The 19,266-nt window shown below is 55.0% G+C and overlaps 1 protein-coding gene across 8 annotated transcripts in view; it reads left to right on the top strand.

Annotated features, from left to right (window-relative positions):
* The window catches only part of SORBS3 (sorbin and SH3 domain containing 3), a 33,328-nt gene extending 16,590 nt beyond the window's left edge, over positions 1–16,738 (top strand). For 4 of the 8 annotated variants that reach the window (XM_020899945.2, XM_020899944.2, XM_020899947.2 and 1 more), the window contains 16 exons: positions 256–294; positions 754–847; positions 2,878–2,968; positions 3,274–3,360; positions 3,456–3,509; positions 4,452–4,538; positions 4,997–5,043; positions 5,483–5,616; positions 5,838–5,890; positions 6,018–6,064; positions 6,227–6,341; positions 9,049–9,174; positions 11,018–11,329; positions 11,994–12,097; positions 12,685–12,791; positions 15,900–16,738. In XM_020899945.2, the coding sequence (XP_020755604.2) occupies positions 256–294; positions 754–847; positions 2,878–2,968; positions 3,274–3,360; positions 3,456–3,509; positions 4,452–4,538; positions 4,997–5,043; positions 5,483–5,616; positions 5,838–5,890; positions 6,018–6,064; positions 6,227–6,341; positions 9,049–9,174; positions 11,018–11,329; positions 11,994–12,097; positions 12,685–12,791; positions 15,900–15,961 (1,559 nt within the window). In that variant the 3' untranslated portion in view covers positions 15,962–16,738. Of the gene's footprint in view, positions 1–255; positions 295–753; positions 848–2,877; positions 2,969–3,273; positions 3,361–3,455; positions 3,510–4,451; positions 4,539–4,996; positions 5,044–5,141; positions 5,368–5,482; positions 5,617–5,837; positions 5,891–6,017; positions 6,065–6,226; positions 6,342–9,048; positions 9,175–11,017; positions 11,330–11,993; positions 12,098–12,684; positions 12,792–15,899 lie in introns of those variants that run through there. The other 4 variants (XM_020899946.2, XM_070459678.1, XM_020899952.2 and 1 more) reach the window with 4 other exon arrangements.
* The last annotated feature ends 2,528 nt before the right edge of the window (positions 16,739–19,266 follow it).

The raw sequence follows: 19,266 nt of genomic DNA, 5'->3' as shown, positions 1-19,266 counted from the left end.
AGGAGGGTTTGGGCAAGGCCACTGCCCTCTTGGCTCCCTCAGGCCCTAAGGCAGCCAGAGGCATTTCAAGCCCTCCTGAGAACTGCCCTCCTAATTCCTTCCCTTCCTCGAGACATTCTTTAGGCTCTGACTCAGCCCCTGGGCCCCTGCTCTAGGCAGGAGGGACTGGGAGCCTCTGGGGCTGCCTCCCAGGGCTCCCCATCCTTATCCTTGCTTGCTGCCCCCACCCTGACCTAGTCCTTTCTGCTACCCTAGACCTACAGCTGGACTGGACCTTCGAGGAGCCACCCAAAGGTGAAGGCAGGGGTGGGGGGTGGCATGCCCCAGCCCGGCGCCTGCATTTACCCTTCCTGCAGCCACGCCTGGCTTTGGGGCTCCCCAGTTGGCTCAGCTCAGCTTGTGAAGTCTGTACAGCCCATTTCCGTGAGCTCCAAATCCCCTGGTCCATGGTATTAATAATTCAGAGCCTCTGAGTCACTGTCCGGCAAATGCCTAGCCCTGGCTCTGCTTTCTCTGGGCCTCTCTTTTCTCACATGTAAAACGGGAACACCCCAGAGATGTTTCAAAGGTTTGGTAAAGAGTGTAAAGCTCTTGGCACCCAGCCCATAGTTACTGGTCCAGAGCATCACCCCTGTTCCCACCAGCCACCCAGGAGAGTGGGTGGGAGTGGGCCAGAACCTTCCACCGTCACCCAGGTACCCTCAATCCCAGCTTTCACCTCCCTCCGCCCTGTTTATCTTCTCTCACTTTCAGTGGATTCTTCCTGTGCCACCTCTGCAGAGGCAAGGCATCCAGGGCCTCAGCAAAGACCACCTGCCAGGCCAAACCAGACGTCACCTCTGAGCGGGTGAGCCATCAAGGGGAGGGCCCCAGAGCCGCAGAGGGGTGCTGCCTTCCTTGAGGGGACTGGCACCCCCTGGTGGCCACAGCTGGCAAAGTCTCGCACCAGGCTGGCAGGCTCCCACCCATGGCTCTGCCCCTTCTCAGGGTTCCCACTGCTTGAGATCCTCTCCATGCCACCAGAGCCAAAGGGGGATGACCTGACCGCTATTTCTGGTCAGGACCGCCTGGGATGCCTCTGTATTTGGTGGCAGGAATTCATCACCCCAAAGATCCACGCCTCATTTGGGGTGGAGAGCAGGGTAGCCCGTGGCTAGGCGTGGACCTGCAGCCATCCACTCTGAAGCCTGCGAGAAAACAAGGGGCATAGAGGATCGCAGGCTTTGTCCCAGATGCCACTGAGAGAGGAACCCTCCAGACAGGTCAAGGACGCAGTGCATCTTTTCTGGGCAAACCACACAAGCTCAGCCCAGGCTGCAGGGGCTCAGCCCAACCTCAGGAATCAGGAGGCTGTCTGTCACAGTGTCACTAATGAGTTTCTGATTCCTTTCTGGGAACAGAGTGACCTCATTAGCCTGGCCTTAACTGGGCTGTGGTTCTTGGCATCATCAATAAGGTAGAGACTAAGATTTGGTCAAGATTTGGACCCAGATTTCTGGATTCTTGCCTGGAAAGTTCCATGGACAGAGGAGCCTGGTGGGCTGCAGTCCATGGGGTCGCAAAAAGTCGGACAGAACTGAGCACGCTTACGCACCTCTGGATTCAAATCAGTGTGCTGCACTAGCCACGTGACCTCGACCAAGGTAACCAGTCTGAGCCTCCCTAGCTCCATCTGTTAAATGGGAATCAGAGGGTGGAATGAAGATCAAAGTATACCGCAAGTCTCCACAAACATGATTATCATACAAGCTTGATTATGAGTAGTTGTTGTTCAGTTGCTAAGTCATGTCTGACTCTTTGTGACTCCATGGACTGCAGCATGCCAGGCTCCTCTGTCCTCCACTATCTCCTGGAGTTTGCTCAAATTCATGTCCATTGAGTCAGTGATGCTGTCTAACCATCTCGTCCTCTGTTGTCCCCTTCTCCTACCTTCAGTCTTTCCTAGCATCAGGGTCTTTTCCAGTGAGTCGGTTCTTCCCATCAGGTGGCCAAAGTGTTTGAGCTGCAGCTTCAGCATCAGTCCTTCCAGTTATGACTATAGCTTCCTTAAATTAGGAACAATGTATTCCATTCTCACATCACTGTTGTTACTGATGTTCTTCCTAGAGTATTCATAGTAACAGCTGACACCTAACCCTCCCCTCAGACATTCCATCACTTGATAAGCTTGGTACAGTGTTTCCACTTGGTGGAAACATTCAAACTCAGCAGAAACTGGAAGATTTCAGCCAGCCAAGAAGGGAGTCCTAGAAGGACACTCAGGTAACTGTGACAGATGACATCAATGATCTAGCACCTCAGGGAACTGAGACCTGTGGAGCAGAAGTAACTTGTTCAGAGCTCCTGAGTCAGGCCTACAGGCTCTTTCCCCTGACCTGGGTTTTCCAGGAACTAAGATGTAGTCTCACACCCTTGGGTATGGGTACAAGACCACTTGGTCATGGTGACCAACTTCATCGAAGCTGCACAGACATACATACCCACAGTCATGGAACCAGATAGAACCCAAATGCAGGATATTTCACCAAGGCCAGCAGGAAAGGGACTGGCCACTTCTGGAGCAGATGTGTACATGTTAGTTCCTGTCTTGGGTGTCTCAAGTATGTTCCCTCACCTAAGATTCCCCATACCCTTATAAAGGTGGGAGTCATTCTCATATTACAGGTATTGAATCAGAGGCTCTGAGACCAAAAGAGACACAGCTAAGTGGTGGGACTGGAACTTGAATTCAGAGCTAATAACATTTTACTATTTAACATTGCTTCTACAGCCCAGAGCAGGCGGGGAGGGGGTGAAGCTCCCTCCCCAGGACTGTGTGCTCATGCCTGCCTCTGTTTCCCTAAAAGGAAACTGAAAGATGTCTTTTCCTTTCTTTAGAAGAAGCTGGGATGTCTCTGAAGAGTCTCTTAGAAGCACCTTCAGTAGCAGTCCTGGAGCACCCTCCTCCCTGCCCCAGACCTCGAAGCAGGTAGCTTGCCCAGCACTTCCCCCATCACCATGCTCTTTGGTCAGGCCCTCTGCTGCCATAGTTGGTACGGTCTGTATAGTCCATGGGGTCGCAAAGAGTCAGACACAACCGAGCGACTTTCACTTTCTGCTGCAAGCACAGTTAAAGCTGTTCATCTTGGAGCCTGTGCAGGCAGAAGATCCTGGAATTCTTGGGAGGGTGCTGATGGGCATGGAAGTGGACTGTGGCTGAAAGCCTGCTTTTCGAGCCTGGCCAGTGTCCCGGTACCCCTCTCTTCAAGCTGATGCTTACTCCCTGCCATGCAGGTGCTCAGACGCCGAGAGAAAGCGGACAGTGTCTGGACGGAAGAATCCTGGAACCAGTTTCTGCAAGAACTAGAGACTGGGCAGAAGGTATGTGGGCCTGGTTCTCTGGAAAAGGATGTACCCTCGACTTGTGCATTGGGGGAGCAATTTCACCCCCTCTAACTCACTCTTCCCACTCTTAGCCCAAGAAACCACTGGTAGACGACCCTGTTGAGAAGCCCTCCCAGCCCATTGAGGTGCGTGCTGTGGGCAGGTGGGCGGGAGTGGGACATAATATGTTGGGGGGCCAGTGACGGACTTTCTGGGTGGTCAGGGTCCCCATGACCATGGGCCAAGGCCATGGACTCAAGACTCTGACCCTCTCCAGTCCCATACGGCTTAGTTCTGTGCCCCCAGCGCCCAGGACAGTGCCTGGCATACAGTGTGTGAAGCTGTTAGGTGCTCAGTCATGTCCGGCTCTTTGCAACCCCACTGACTGTCGCCCACCACGATCCTCTGTCCATGAAATTCTCCAGGCAAGAATACTGAAGTGGGGTAGCCATTCCCATCTCTGGGGAATCTTCCCAACCTAGGGGTCGAGCCCAGGTCTCCTGCAGCGCAGGCAGGTTCTTTACTGCCTGCCTCACCAGGGAGGCCTCTGGCATACAGTAGGTGCTCAGTAAACATGTGCTGAAAATTGTGTGTTCATCACAGCAGGATGAGAAGAGACTGATCAGTGTGGACTGGAATTGTCTTGAAGATGGAGCTTGGAGGCCAGGCAGAGAGAGGGGGTACCTAGGCTGGGGCAGACACAGGCAGAGGTTGGAAGGGCGTGTGTGTGTGTGTGTGTGTGTGTGTGTGTGTGTGTGTAAGGAGAGGAAGTAGGGAGCCTGGTAGGCTCCTGAATAGAGAAACACATCAGGAAATACTAAAGTGTTCCCCTGGGAGTAAGGGATGGGTGAGCTGGGTCAGCAGGGAGGGCCCTCCTGACACCCCAAGACACACCTCCTGGCAGGCCCAGAGGTAGTCAGCCTGGCCCGGCGCCCTGAGCCTGCCCTTTACCCCAGCGCCGCGTGCTTTGACGTGTTGCCATTGGACTTCTCACATCTGACTTTCGCCCAGCCCAGCGCCCCCCACGGTACACTCCCCGCCCCCCACCTTGCCCCTGGCCCAAGTCTCTCCGCACAACCCGCCCCCAGGTCCTGCTGGAGAGAGAGCTGGCCAAGCTGAGCGCCGAGCTGGACAAGGACCTGCGGGCAATCGAGACTGCGCAGCCGTCCTCCAAGGTACCGGCCCCCCGGGGCCCTCCTGGTGGGCGCAGGAACCCCGAGCCGCACAGGCGTGGCCTTGGTGGGAGGGCAGGCCGACGAGAGGCATCGCCTCCAGCTGCACTCGCGACCTTGGGCGACTCCATCCAAGTCTCCTCCCTAAAGTGCGGGGCGATCACTGTTCCTAACGACCCCTAAGAGCCCTCCCTGGGCCGACTCCACGTCCAGCCTGCCGTCCGGAGCTGGAGGGGTCCCTCGCCCCCGGGACCTCAGCCCCGCGGCCCCACGTCCCGGCCTTCCCTCCCCCTTCCACACCCGCGGTCCCTCCCCCCGGCTCCTCGCTCCTCCCGCTCCCGGCCCGCCGCCCCGCGTCCCTCCCGCCCCTCCTTTCCCGCTTCCCCTCCCGCTCCCTTCCCGGCCGCAAACTTTTCCGGAGGCGGCGTCCCGGGCCCTAACGGCGCCCGTCTCCCGCACAGAGCTCTCAGGCGCCCCGACGGTCCCGGGAACCGCGGCCCCCAGCGCGGTGAGTGGCGGCGGAGACGTGGCGCGGGGAGGGGTGGCGAGCCCGGGACGCCGACGGCGGGAGGAGGGGCGAGAGCGCGGACCGGGGTCGGCGGGGACCTGATCCGCCGCTCGTCTGCCGGGGTGGGGGGCCGTCCCTGCTCCGCCGAGGGAAGCCGGTTCCCCGGCTCCGGGGCTCGGGTCGCAGCTGCGAGGGGATCCCGCGCTCGCTCCCGCCTCCCCCACCCCCGGGCCGCACCCTTTCCCGGCCTTGACCGCTCGGGAAGTAGGACATCCTGCCGAGGGCCCGGGACCTGGGAGATGCCTCGGGAGGAGGAGGGCTGGGGTAGGGGAGATGGGGGGAGGGAGTGATGGGGGTGGTGGGCATTCGGGCGGGCAGTGGGGAGCCGGGTCGCGGGTGAAGCTTCAGACAGGTGACTCACTCGTGCGTCCCCGTGCAGCCCGGCCTCCGCCTGGAGCTCCAGCTCCCCGAATGCACTTTACCCGGCTTCCTCCCTGAGCCCCCACAGGATGGCGGATGGAGGAAGCCCCTTCCTAGGTCGGAGGGACTTTGTCTACCCTTCCTCAGCCCGAGGTGAGAAGCAGATCCTGCTCTTGTTCTCACCCAGACGGCCCCCTCTGCCGCCACCACTGCTCCAGACACGGTGGTGCCCCTGCAGAGGTGGCAGGAAGGTCACGGAACCCCCCTGTTCCCACTGGTTCCTGTCCTGGGCAGGGGGGAGGGGAGCAGAGCCCCACCCCAGCCCTGCCCCCCAAGCCCTGGCCTTCCCAAGCTGAGGCAGTGCTTCTCCACAGACCCTAGTGCCTCTGATCCAGGGGGCAGCCCTGCCAGGAAGGAAGAGAAGAAGGTAAGGGGGGGTGGGACTCTCAGGGTCAGGGTGCAAGGAGGGCCTGGGGTGGGTCCCTGTGACTGCTCTTGCCTACTTGCCGGCTGAATGACCGAGGTCACTTGCTCTGTTCTCTCCCCTTGCCCAGAGGAAGGCCGCCCGGCTCAAGTTTGACTTCCAGGCCCAGTCCCCTAAGTAAGTGCCATTCTGCCCCTTGCCTTCCCCGTGGCAGTCCCTGGGAGGACAGGACTGCAGCGTGCCCCCCCAGAGGGTGGGGAGGGATTCCGGGGGCGCTGAGCAGAGTCTGGAGGACCCTGAGGACTTCAGATTGCTTGATGTCCTTGCTCTGGCCTCCAGGGAGCTGACTCTGAAGAAGGGTGACATTGTCTACATCCACAAGGAGGTGGACAAGAACTGGCTGGAGGGAGAGCACCATGGCCGCCTGGGCATCTTCCCCGCTAATTACGTGGAGGTGAGTGGGGGTGATGAGCAAGGGGCCCTGCCAGGAGGGCGGAGGGGTTTGCAGAGACTTAGAGAATGCAGACCCCCTTTAACCAGCCAGGGAGCCTCTCCAGAACTGGCTGCTCCCTCACACCTGGCAAGTTTCCTAAGACTAAAGCCGTGAGCTGGGGTAGGGGCCAAGTCTCAACCTCATTCGTGCCCTCCAGGAAATGTTTGTTAAGGGTAGGCCTAAAGGTGGAGGCCAGACCACGGGGAAGAGCCAAACAGCCCCGTTCCTGTACTGGAGGCCAGCAGCCCGCTCAGCATCCCCCACGTTCACCACTCAGAAGCCACCTCTCAAAACCTGCATCTCCAGCTGTCTTTTGGGAAGAAATCTAATCGCAACTGACAAGAATATGAAGTCTGAGACAGTTCACCAATCACATATACATGTGGCGTCTCCTTCCTGTGTGTCACCTCCCTCAATCCCCCGATCAGCCTGGCAAAGTGATAGATCACCCCCACTTTATTTTTTTTTTATTTTTTATTTTTTTTATTTTTATTAGTTGGAGGCTAATTACTTTACAACATTGCAGTGGTTTTTGTCATACTTTGAAATGAATTAGCCATGGATTTACATGTATTCCCCATCCCGGTCGGTCCCCGCTCCCACCTCCCTCTCCACCCGATCCCTCTGGGTCTTCCCAGTGCACCAGGCCCGAGCACTTGTCTCATGCATCCAACCTGGGCTGGTGATCTGTTTCACCCTAGATAATATACATGTTTCGATGCTGTTCTCTTGAAACATCCCACCGTCGCCTTCTCCCACAGAGTCCACAAGTCTGTTCTATACATCTGAGTCTCTTTCTGTTTTGCATATAGGGTTATCGTTACCATCTTTCTAAATTCCATATATATGTGTTAGTATACTGTAATGTTCTTTATTTTTCTGGCTTACTTCGCTCTGTATAATGGGCTCCAGTTTCATCCATCTCATTAGAACTGATTCAAATGAATTCTTTTTAATGGCTGAGTAATATTCCGTGGTGTATATGTACCACAGCTTCCTCATCCATTCGTCTGCTGATGGGCATCTAGGTTGCTTCCATGTCCTGGCTATTATAAACAGTGCTGCGATGAACATTGGGGTGCACGTGTCTCTTTCAGATCTGGTTTCCTCGGGATCACCCCCACTTTACAGATGCACTAAGGTTCAGAGCCAAGTCGTTAAGTGAAAAATCTAGAATCTGGATCCAGAGACAAGGTTCTGGGTTTGATAGATATGGGGCTACATGTTATTGAGTATTTGCATCTTTTAAGGAACTTCAAATTATCTAATTTATCAGCATAAAGTTGTTCATAATATTTCATTATTGTTCTCTTAAATATTTATTTTTGACCGCACTGGGTCTTCATTGCTGCCACCGGGCTTCCTCTATCTGCAGCCAGTGGGACTACTCTCGAGCTGTGGTGCGTGGGCCTCTCACCGTGCTGGTCTCTCCTGTTGCAGAGGACGGGTCTAGAGCTCAGGCTTCAGCAGTTGAAGTGCTCGAGCTTAGTAGCCCCGAGGCATGTGGTGTCTTCCCAGACGAGGGACTGAACCTATGCTTGTTATTATCCTCTTAATGTCAGTAAGATCCAAAGTAATGTCCTTTCTTTCATTCCTGACATTGGTAATCTGTTTTTTCTTATTCTGGCTAGAAATTGGTTAATTTTACGGATCTTTTCAAAGAACCAACTTTCAGTTAAATTGATTTTTCTCTACTTTTGTTTTCAATTTCATTGATTTCTGCCTCTTCATTATTTCCTTCATTCACCTTGTGTTAGGTTCTTTTTCTAGTTTCTTAGAGTGGTAGTTCAGATTATTGATCTGAAACCTTTTTCTCCTAAATGTAAACATTTAATGCTATAAATTTCCCTCTAAGCATAGCTTTACCTACAACCCACAGATGTTGATATTTTGGGTTTTTTTGGTTTCATTCAGCTCAGACTATTCTCATTTCCTTTGTGGCTTCCTCCTTGACCCATCAGTTGAGTCGTCTGTTTCAGTCTCTTCATCTCATAGGCATCAATAGACCTCCTCTATCCTTAAAACGATGTCCCTGATCCTGAAGTTCCACAAGTATGTACAGTATTGCATGTCATCAGTCATTTACATCTTGAAGTGCGGAAGTATTACTCAGTCGCGTCCAACTCTTTGCGACCCCATGGACTTGCCCCACCAGGCAATCGCCTGAGCCACCGAGGAAGTTCTTACATATTAGTATGCACTAGTTTATCAGCATCTTGATTTTTCTGAGTAGGATGAAGCGCAGAGAGCATGGGGACGCTGGGCACACGGTGGGGTGAAAGTGGAGGGGGAGGAGGGACACTTGGTTCTAAGCAGTGGTGAAATGGTAGATCCTCACTCTTAGAACAGGCTACCAGGAGTTCCCTGCTCCTTAGTACTTCTCATGTCCTTCTGTGCTCCGATTTAAACTCTCTCCTGTTTGCACTGCTGTGGTCCACTCTGATGATGCCCGCTCCACATAACCTCTGGTGAAAGTTCTTCCTCCAGAAGCATTCTGGGACTGACTACCCCCTTGCCCTGTGCCCACTGCTGGCTACCCCCAGGCTGTGTTTGGTATCTGCCTCCTCTCTGGTCTGGGGGATAGACCTTGCTCATATTGCTTCCCCAAGAGACCAGGTCTGTGCCCAGTTGATACCCAAGCTGAATCTCATATCCTCTCTTCCTCCAGGTGCTGCCAGCAGATGAGATTCCCAAGCCCATCAAGCCTCCGACCTACCAGGTGTTGGAGTACGGAGAAGCCGTGGCCCAGTACAACTTCAAGGGGGACCTGGAGGTGGAGCTTTCCTTCAGAAAAGTACGTTTGGGCTTGGCCGGGGAGGAGGCGTGGGGCAGGGCAAGGCAGGTGAAGACACAGGGAAATGTGCGTGGTAAAAATATTCTTTAAAAAAAATCAGACATACCTATTTTCACTAGTGTTTCAGATTTTTTTTTCTCAATCTCTTTGGAAATATTTCCCTTAACTGTGCCCATTTTAATTTTTGTTTATTTGTTTACCTTTATTATTTTTTTGGCTGCATAGGCTCTTTGTTGCGGCAGGCAGGCTCCAGTTACAGCACAGGATTCTAGGGAACGTGGACTCAGTAGTTGTGGTGCTCAGGTTCTCTAGGTGCGGCATGGGGACTTAGTTGCCCACGGCATGTACGATCTTAGTTCCCTGACCAGGGATTAACCCCGAGTCCCCTGCCTTGGTAGGCAGATTCTTAACCACTGGACCATCAGGGAAGTCTCCTGCCCATTTTTATTTGTTTATTTATTTTAATTAATTTATTTGGTTGTCCTGGGTCTTAGTTGCAGCATGTGGGATCTAGTTCCCTGACCAGGTACTGAATCTGGGCCCCCTGCATTGGGAATGCAGAGTCTTAGCCACTGAACCACTGGGGAAGTCCCTTGCCCATTTTTAAAATGTTCAAAACTTCTAGAGTAGTTGTGCTTTTTCTCAAGTTGCAGGTTGGTAGGCTGTGAGGATCACTTCAGCATTCTAAAAATAATACAATGGAAGTCTTAGAATACCTTGCACATGGAAAGGGTATTTCATCCAACTCTTGGACAGTTGTGTGTGGGGGGGGTGTAGTGGATTGATATTACAACATATTCTTTTTAATGTAGATAATGGTTCAGAAAACTTGAAAAGTGTTGAGACTTCCCTGACAGTCCAGTGGTTAAGGCTCTGCACTTATAATGCAGGGGACGCAGGTTCCATCCCTGGTCAGGGAATTAAGGTCCCACATGCAGTGCAGTGCCACCAAAAAATTCAAAAAGAAAGAAAAAAAGAAAATGGAGTGATATCCTGGAAAGCAAGGGAGCTGGTGTCTCTCCGTTTACTGTGAGGGCAAAGGCCGTGAATGCTCCTAGCGAACGGGAGAGAGGGGGAAGGAGGGGGAAGGAGGGAGAGAGGGGGAAGGGAGGGGGCTGGAGGGAGAGAGGGGGAAGGGAGGGGGCTGGAGGGAGAGGGGGGGAAGGGAGGGGGCTGGAGGGAGAGAGGGGGAAGGGAGGGGGCTGGAGGGAGAGAGGGGGAGGAGGGGGCTGGGTGGAGAGGGGGAGGGAGGGGGCTGGGTGGAGAGGGGGAGGGAGGGGGCTGGAGGGAGAGAGGGGGAGGGAGGGGGCTGGAGGGAGAGGGGGGGAAGGGAGGGGGCTGGGTGGAGAGAGGGGGAAGGGAGGGGGCTGGGTGGAGAGAGGGGGAGGAGGGGGCTGGGTGGAGAGGGGGAGGGAGGGGGCTGGGTGGAGAGGGGGAGGGAGGGGGCTGGAGGGAGAGAGGGGTGGAGGGCGCTGGATGGAGAGGTGGAGCTGGAGGGCGCTGGAGACTGTCCTTCCTAGGACAGCCCCACTAACAGTAGTCAGTGTGTGGGCTTGGGGACACACCAGCTGTCCTCAGGGAGTTTGTTTTTTGATGCTATGATGACCTCCAAGGTGGGGGCAGGAAAGGACCCAGTCATGGCCATGGTGCTCACCCCTGCCCGGTGCTCCTTGCCAACCTGCCATGGAGCCGTGTGACCTGTGTATCACCAGCTGGTCCACTCCAGGCCTGATCCCTCCATGCAACGTGTTAGGTTACAATGACTCTGCCCCACGTAGGCACCCTCCTGTGCCTGGCAGCCAAGGGCCCTGCAGATACCACCTCCCTCCCTCTCTCTGACCAGGGGGAGCGCGTCTGCCTGATCCGCAAGGTGAACGAGCACTGGTACGAGGGCCGCGTCTCGGGCACCGCACGCCAGGGCATCCTCCCTGCCAGCTATGTGCAGGTGACCCGGGAGCCCCGGGTCCGGCTCTGTGATGACGGCCTCCAGCTCCCTGCGTCTCCTCCCCGCCTGCCCACCGCCCGCCCGGCCCGTCACCCCAGTTCTCCCTTAACGCCGCACAGCCCAGCTGACCCCACCGACTGGGGAGGCCAGACCTCCCCCCGCCGCACTGGCTTCTCCTTCCCTCCCCAGGAGCCCAGACCTCAGACCCAGGTAAGGCGACCTGCCTCAGACCCGAGAGTGAGCCCTGCTCCCCGTGCTGTATTCCCCATTCCTGGGAGGCTCTGTGTTGCGAAATCCCCCCCAACTGCTCAGGATAGTCTAGTGGGGTCTCTAGGTGGGACCCCAAGACCAGCACAGGCCTCCTGACTTCCCAGAGTCCACTCTTGGGATTTACCTGTATCAGCATGTCTGCCATTCACCTGCTGTGTGACCTTGGGCAGATGACTTACCCTCTCTGGGTTTGGGTTTCCTCACTCGTAGAATAGGGATAGCGAGTCCCACTGTAGAGGGTGGCTGGTAGGAAGTAGCGATGGGCGATGATGGCTGTTGGTCGTCAGGCTGACACTGACCACAGGCAGGGGCGTGTGCTCCTATGTTCATCCCTCACTCAGCAAACTGTGACGGGCAGACGGAGGCCATGCACAGGACGCCTCCTGCTCCCGGCTCTGTGCACACGTGCAGACCAGCCACCTCCCCTACCTGGGCCCAACTTCCCAGCACCTGTGAGGTCACACAGTCAGACAGGTCTTCCTGTGCAGTGGGACTGTGAGATGAGATGAGGCAGCGTGGGGCGCTGTTCCCGGGGAGGGGTCAGGCCGGTTCACGCCTCCTTCCTCGTGCTTGCATGTGCCTGCCTGCCCTCCTATGGACCCAGAGTCTCAGCACCCCCGGCTCAGCTCTGTCCCATCCTGGAGGCTCCAGCCATCCCCAGGACCTGGGGACCTCATCCTCCACCACCACCGAGATACACTGGACCCCGTGAGCACCATCTGGGACGCTTGGTCGGGGTGGGGGGCTACTCTGCAGGCAGTGCTGAGCACACACTAATTTATTCCTCCCTACCCAGGATGGAGTTGGGTAATTTCTACTAAGGAGTGCTTGTCCTTACAGTGCTTATGGGTGATTTTGGTGGGGTGTTTGTGGAGCAGGGGGTGCGGGAGTGGGAGGACACTTGTCTGCAGGGTTCCTGACCTGTCCTTGCCAGCTCTGGGCCTGAGAGCAAGCCTCCCACACTGGGCACTCCTCCCCTTCATCTCTCACTGGGTTTCCAGGGCTGAGGTCAGCGTGGGTGTGTGCGCAAAGTGGAGCATAGATTTGAAGGCATTGAGAGCTCAGGGGAGGTGGAGTGTGGGTGATTAGGGCTTGGAGAGCAGGGAGCAGGCCTGCAGATGGAGGCACTGAAGCCAGAAAGAATCGCCATGCCCAGAGCTGGGTCAGGGACTCAACGGGAGCATGGAGGGACCTGGGAAATTCCAAGAATGTGTCCATCTTGGTTGGGAACTAGCCAGGCCTGGTCTGGGGAGGGGCTAGGGCCCTGGTGGTTGCTATGGCAATGTTTCCTGCAGGTACCGGGCGATGTACCAGTACAGACCCCAGAATGAGGACGAGCTGGAACTGCGGGAGGGGGACCGGGTGGACGTTATGCAGCAGTGTGACGACGGCTGGTTTGTGGGTAGGTGGGCCTGGCGGGCAGGCTGGGGGCAGGTGCCTCTCAGAGTTCTAGGGGAATGGGCTGGGAGACAGGCCAGAAAGGGTATCTCACAGTCTCAGGGGGAGGGGCTGGGGGAGATGCCAGAAAGGGTATCTCAGGATCCTATCGGGATTTGAGTGGCCGCTCCTGCCTGCCAGGACTGGTTCAGCAAAGATTCACGGGCTGACCACCTCCCACCCTTCCAGCCCAGCACTGGCTGCTTTCCCAAAGCCAGCACTCTGTTGTTCTCATTCCCTGAAGAAGGGTGAGGCCTGGGAGGAAACCAGACTAGCTCAGGGTCATTGCTGAAGCCAGTGGGACTCAGGGCAGCAGGGTTCCTGGCCCCCAGGCCTCTGTTCCTTCCATCATACACCTGTGTCTGTGGAGCCATCCCTGGGTGGGAGGGTTGTGGGGGGGGGCGGTCTCCTGAGACACTGAGCCCTTGATGGAGAGGACCAGGTCTCACACGTGTGTGTCCCCACCCCCACCACCCATAGCTAGAAGCTAGCTCTGTCACCCCCAAGAGAAGAGAGGAAAAAGATCCGAGCCCTCAAGGCTGGCCCAAGGGCAGCTCAGGCAAGGACTAAAGCAGGAAGTCTCAGGTTGGCCTTGGCCTGGTGCACGGTGACCACTCAGCATGCTTTTTTCCCAGAGTGAGCGGATGAGGTCCAGGCCACGGCTTCAGAGGATGGGGTCATCCCTGGAGAGCAGTGAGCACCCAGAAGCTCTGGCTCAGCAGGCTCCAGGGCCTGGAGGGTTGCGGGGCTGCCTTGGGAGGAGTGACCCCAGGAGTGACAGCGTTCCTCTCTCCTCTGAATCCCAGCACCTCAGTGCTGACCACGCTTCCGACACACCAGTAACTGTGAAGCACCAGCTAATTAGCATGGGGCTTCCCAGGTGGTGCTAGTGGTAAAGAATGCGCCTGCCAATGTAGATGTAAGAGCTGCAGGTTTGATCCCTGGGCTGGGAAGATCCCCTGGAGGAGAGCATGGCAACCCGCTCTGCTATTTATGCCTGGAGAATCCCATGGACAGAGGAACCTGGCAGGCTACAGTCCATAGGGTCGCAAAGAGTCAGACACAACTGAAGGGACTTCATACACACAGACACACAGCTTAACACACACACACACAGCTTAACACACACAGACACAGACACACACACAGATACACACAGACACACACACACATACAGACACACACACACATACAGACACACACAAACACATATACAGACACACACACAGTCACACACACAGATATACATACATACAGACACAGATACACACACAGACACACACACACACACACAGCTTGTTAGCAGTCCTGTCCTTGGATGGGTGGGCTTGAGGGCACATTCTTTTCTTTTTTTCATTCACAAGTTTTATTCTATGCAGTTAACTTTTTTGTATCTTCAAACTCAATTTGCTTTAAAAAATTAACATTTCTTATTCATCATAAAATCCATTCCCCTCCCCCAAGGAAACCAAATTCATGGAAGGAGTAATTTAGGTCTAAGGTGTTAGTTGCTCAGTTGTGTCCGACTCTTTGCAACCCCATGGACTGTAGCTTGCCAGGTTCCTCTCTGTCCATGGGATTTCCCAGGTAAGAATGCTGGAGTGGGTAACCATTCCCTCCTCCAGGGGATCTTCCCAACCCAGGGATCAAACCTGGGTCTCCTGCATTGCAGGCAGCTTCTTCACCATCTGAGCCACCAGGGAAGCCCAGTCTTGAATTTTTTGGCTACACCACACGGCTTGTGGTATCTTAGTTCCCTGACCAGGAATAGAACATTCATTCTCTGCATTGGAAGCATGGAGTCTTAACCACTGGACTGGGGGCAGCTGAAATAGGTACTGTAGGTTTGTGGCAAAGGCTTCCTAGCCCACCATGCTGCACATATATGGCAAAATGGCAGCACTTTGTGCGTGAGTGCAAAGTCGCTCAGTTGTGTCTGATTCTTTGCAACCATATGGACTATAGCCACCAGGCTCCTCTCTCCATGGGATTCTCCAGGCAAGAATACTGGAGTTTGTTGCCATGCCCTCCTCCAGGGGGTCTTCCCAACCCAAGGATTGAACCCGCATCTCTATGTCTCCTGCGTTGGCAGTCGGGTCCTTTACTATTGGCACCACCTGATCAAGTTCACCTAATTGAAGTCTTGGGGACATATTCTAATTTTAATCTGTACACTTCTACTTCTGCATTTTTTTCTTTTTTTACAACTCCTAGTAAAGACAGGAGGAAAAAGCACCACTTTTGTGGAATAAGCCCCAAGGGCTTTTAGAGGGAAGGTTGAGAGCAGTTGTTTTCTCAGTTACACTGGCACATTTCAAGTGCTCATCAGCCACATGTGAGTGTCACTTTGGACAGTGCAGGTCAGGGAAGGCTTCCTGGAGGAAGTGAGGGAGGTGGGGGGAGGATTTGGGGAGGCAGAGAGGAGAAGGGAGGCCCTCTAGGCAGGGGAAGAGTATCAGTAAGGGCTAGGGGCAAGAGGGCCCTCAGCTGCTCACGGAAGGGGGTGGCTACCTGAGGGGAAGGGATGGTCCAGAACTTTAATTTAATTTTATTTTCCTGTAGCTCCTAGCATTTCTTCTCTTCTACCCCAGGACACAAATTTTGGGGGGTTGTAGTAGACAGAGGCCTGAATTTTGGTCCCGCTTCTACCTCTGAGTTGCTGAATGCTTTGGGGGAACTGACATGGTATTCTCATATACCTTACCTGCCCTGTCTCTAAAATTAGGGTGTCATACTAGACCAGTGAGATTCCTCCCTACTTAAGTTCTGTGATTCATTCTCCTGCTTCCTTGCTTTCCTGAGGGGTTATTCAGGGCTGTGTGCAAAGTTATGCACAGTTGGTTGAATGCTCAGATTTGCCCATCATTATCAACATCATAATGCATGGCTGGGCCCATCTATGCTTCTGCTTCTAGGGTGCAAGAGTGAGGAAAAGCAGAATCCTCCTTCCCCGGGGACCTGGATTCCACCTGCAGTCCTGGGTACTACCAGCAGAGGGCTCTCGCCTCCCCCCAGCTCACCCCATTCCTGTTTTTAAAAGTGGGGAATGTTCTTTCTGTCTTTCCTCTTTCAGGTGTCTCCAGGAGGACCCAGAAATTTGGGACATTCCCTGGAAATTATGTAGCCCCGGTGTGAGTGGTCTCCGTGGCAACTCAGAGCCCACCCAGGATGGGGTGGGGAACAGAGCACTTATGGGAGGGAGCGAGGACCCCCCCTTCACACACCCCTCACCCCGGACCTGAGCTGCTGGCATCTGCAGACAAGCCCAGCAGTCTTTCCTACAGAACCTCCCTTGAAGCCCCCTGGACTGATTCCCACCCACGACTCACAAGCATTCCTCTAACAGCCCTTTTATTTCCTCCCCTTCCCCACTCCCCAAATATAGAGGTCTGCTTTGAAGTGGAGCCTGTTTCAGGCCTTATTGAGACCAGACCCCCAAGTCCTCCACCCTGCTACAGCGTTTCCTCTTAACAGGGGCCGGCTCCCAGCTTTACCCCCATGGGGTTCCTCTAACAAGAACCAGCTTCCTAACCTAATAGAGACCAAAGGCCGCCTGCGCCTGGAGGGCTTTCTCCCTTGTCACTGCAGCTTGCTTGCCATCCTCTCTGCCTCCCTGCCTCCAGCTGGGCCTGGGAGTGTGGTGGGGGATGGACATGGCTCTTCCTTAGCATTCGCTGCCTGGCAAGAGGTCTTGCCTGAATGCTCCCTCTGCCCAAAGGCTGCCAAACCCTGTGCCTGGGCCGTGCTTATCATTCCGGCTGCCTTGGTGCCCAGGAAGAGCGGGGCTTCCGAGGACTGGCCTGTCCCAGATGTATTCCAGGGAGACGGGTATGTGCTGTCCTCCTGCCGGCCCAGCGGCCCCCAAGTCCCCCCTGGAAGCAGAGAATGTAAAATAAATCTGGGTACCAGGGACCTTGCCTTCCTGTCCTTTTTCTTTGGGGAATGGAGAGGGCTCCTCCCTCTTAACAGTTATGGGAATTCTTTCTGCCGTAGGCTGAGCTGGGAATCAAGTGGGATGTGAATGAGTGTGTGTGTGTGTGTGTGTGTGTGTGTGAAAGGGGAGACTGGAAAAGCCCCATCATTATCTCTAAAGATCGGTCTCAGGCAGGATTGGGCAGCCTGGAGGATCTGGCAAGCCCTGCTGAGAGAACTAACATCACAGTGCCCGGGGCAAAGCCTGATCGTGGGGAGAAACCAGAGACGGGAGCTGAAGGTGGCCTGGTCTGCAGCAGTTTGATCCTGGCGCTGCCATGGGGTTGCTGAACTAGACGACGTTCTGTTTGCTCTGCTCCTCTTGTTTTCTTTCTCTGTTTGTTTACTTTCTTTTTTGGGCTTGGGTTTTTGAGCAATCGATGGCAGGAAGCTGGGAGTGGTGGAGCACGGCTAGCCAAGGCCACTCTTCTGGCCCAAGGACAAAGTCCTGGGGCCTGGCGGTGGCTGTGGGCGCACAGTCTGGGCCCGGCTGCTCTCATTAGGAAGGAAAGCTCCATTCCTTGGCCACTGCTGGGAGATGAGCCAAGTGTAAGGTGCTACCCACAGGTTGTTTGATGTAAGCATCCCAGCTGGCAGGTTATGGGTCCATTTTACAGCAGGAGAGACTGAGGCAGAGAAATTAAGTTGTCTGGGTCACATCATAATAATGCTGAAGTCAGGTCTGATGATTGTTGCTGCCTCTCTGCACAGCCTACCAAATGCCCAGGCAGTTCTTGTCCAGAGGCCCTGGAGAAGGAAGGTCATGCATGAGGTACCTGAGGCGGGTCTGGGCTGGGCCTCTCTCACATTCTTCCTGGCAATCATGTCATCTGGGCCTGTCACTTAGGGCACCCCCACCCAAGGTGGGTGGGAAGAGGTGATGGTTCCTAATTCTGTCAAGACAGGTGGGAGAGGTCTGTATTTATGGGGCTGTGGCCGGTCCCTGGCAGGTTCCTTGAGCCTGGGTGTGGCCTGGGCTCCAGTGATGGTTAAACAGCAGCCTGAAGAATGAGACGTGCTTTCAGTCCTCTGTCCACCACAGTCCTCGTCATGGTCTGCTGCTAGGGTGGCAGACCCAGCCCATGCGGTGGAAGTGACCCTTCCCCATGAACCTGCTAGCCTGTTCGTGATCGCCCATCCCATCTCCTTTGAGTTGCCTGATGCCCTCAGAAAGGTAAAGATCTCAGGGCTTAGACTTCCTTTCCTTAAGGCAGATACCAAATCCACACCCTCTCCTTGGTGGGGCCCTGGAGCCTCTGCAACAAATTAACCCTACTCCCTGCCTATACATGATTCCTTCTCTGCCTTGACTTAGCACAAGGCGGGAGGGGTGACCTGGCCGGGGGGAGAGTCAGAGCCAGGAAGGACCTTAAGTCACTAGGGTGCTTATCCCAGTGAGGTGAGTGACTTGCCCAGAGGACCAGAGAGTTGCTAAGGGCAGAACAGTCCACCTTCTGTTCCATACGGACGTGCCCTAGGGTCAGCTGACTTTCTCTTCCTTGTGAGTTTCATGATTGTAAATCATGGAGCAGAAATCCTGCTGATGAACCTGCAGATCTCTTTAGAGTCTATCCAAGGCAAAATCTGAGCCGAAAGACGGGCAAAATCGAGTCCTTGTTACAAACTGGCAGGATGGGAGTGGGCGGCAAGGAGAGGGAAATTAATCCACTCGATCATTCAAATAATATCCCTTTTATAAAGTTTCTTGGAGCACCTGCTGAGGGGGCCAGGCAGTGTGCTAGACTCCAGGAATGGAGCAACAAGGTAAACAAAACCCACCCAGCCCTCCAAGGAACAGGCAACTTTATGAGGAGGGGAGTGTGTACAACAGGAGGGTAGTCTGTATCACCCCAGTTGATGCAGAGGAAACTGAGGCTGGGAGGGGCTGAGGAAATTGCTCGAGGTCACAGAGCTAGGTAGAGCAGATCTGGCATTTGCGGTTAGGTCTGTGGGTGAGCCCCGCCCCAGGCAGTACCTGTCCTACCCGCAGCTTCCAGCTCCCTCAGGGGCCTCAGTCTAGTTGGGAGGCAGGACAGATACATCAGGCAGAGATGCATCGCGGGGAGGCCCAGGACTTGTTACTGTGAGAGTGGCTTACACAGACCCAGACAGAGCTGTGGGAGGCCGGGATGGGCAGGCAGCTGCACTAGAGGCAGGATGACCCAGGGAGGGCATAGGTAGGTGGGAGGGGAAGTGAGGGCACACCTTGCCGAGGGACCTCAGAGGGAATGACTCACACTTGACACAGGCAAGTTACAGCTGTGCCTACAGTGTGCTGTGCTGGAAACAGGCGAGCCTGATGGTGTTAGTCTCAGCTGTGTCCGACTCTGCAACCCCATGGATGGTAGCCCCCCCAGGGCTCTCTGTCCATGGGATTCTCCAGGCAAGAATACTGAAGTGAGTAGCCTTTCCCTTTTCTGGGGGATCTTCCAGACCCAGGGATCGAACCAGGGTCTCCTGCATTGCAG

The sequence above is a fragment of the Odocoileus virginianus genome, chromosome 31 (assembly GCF_023699985.2).
Source record: "Odocoileus virginianus isolate 20LAN1187 ecotype Illinois chromosome 31, Ovbor_1.2, whole genome shotgun sequence".
Taxonomy (NCBI): Eukaryota; Metazoa; Chordata; class Mammalia; order Artiodactyla; family Cervidae; genus Odocoileus; species Odocoileus virginianus.
This window is presented reverse-complemented; position numbering and strand designations above follow the sequence as displayed.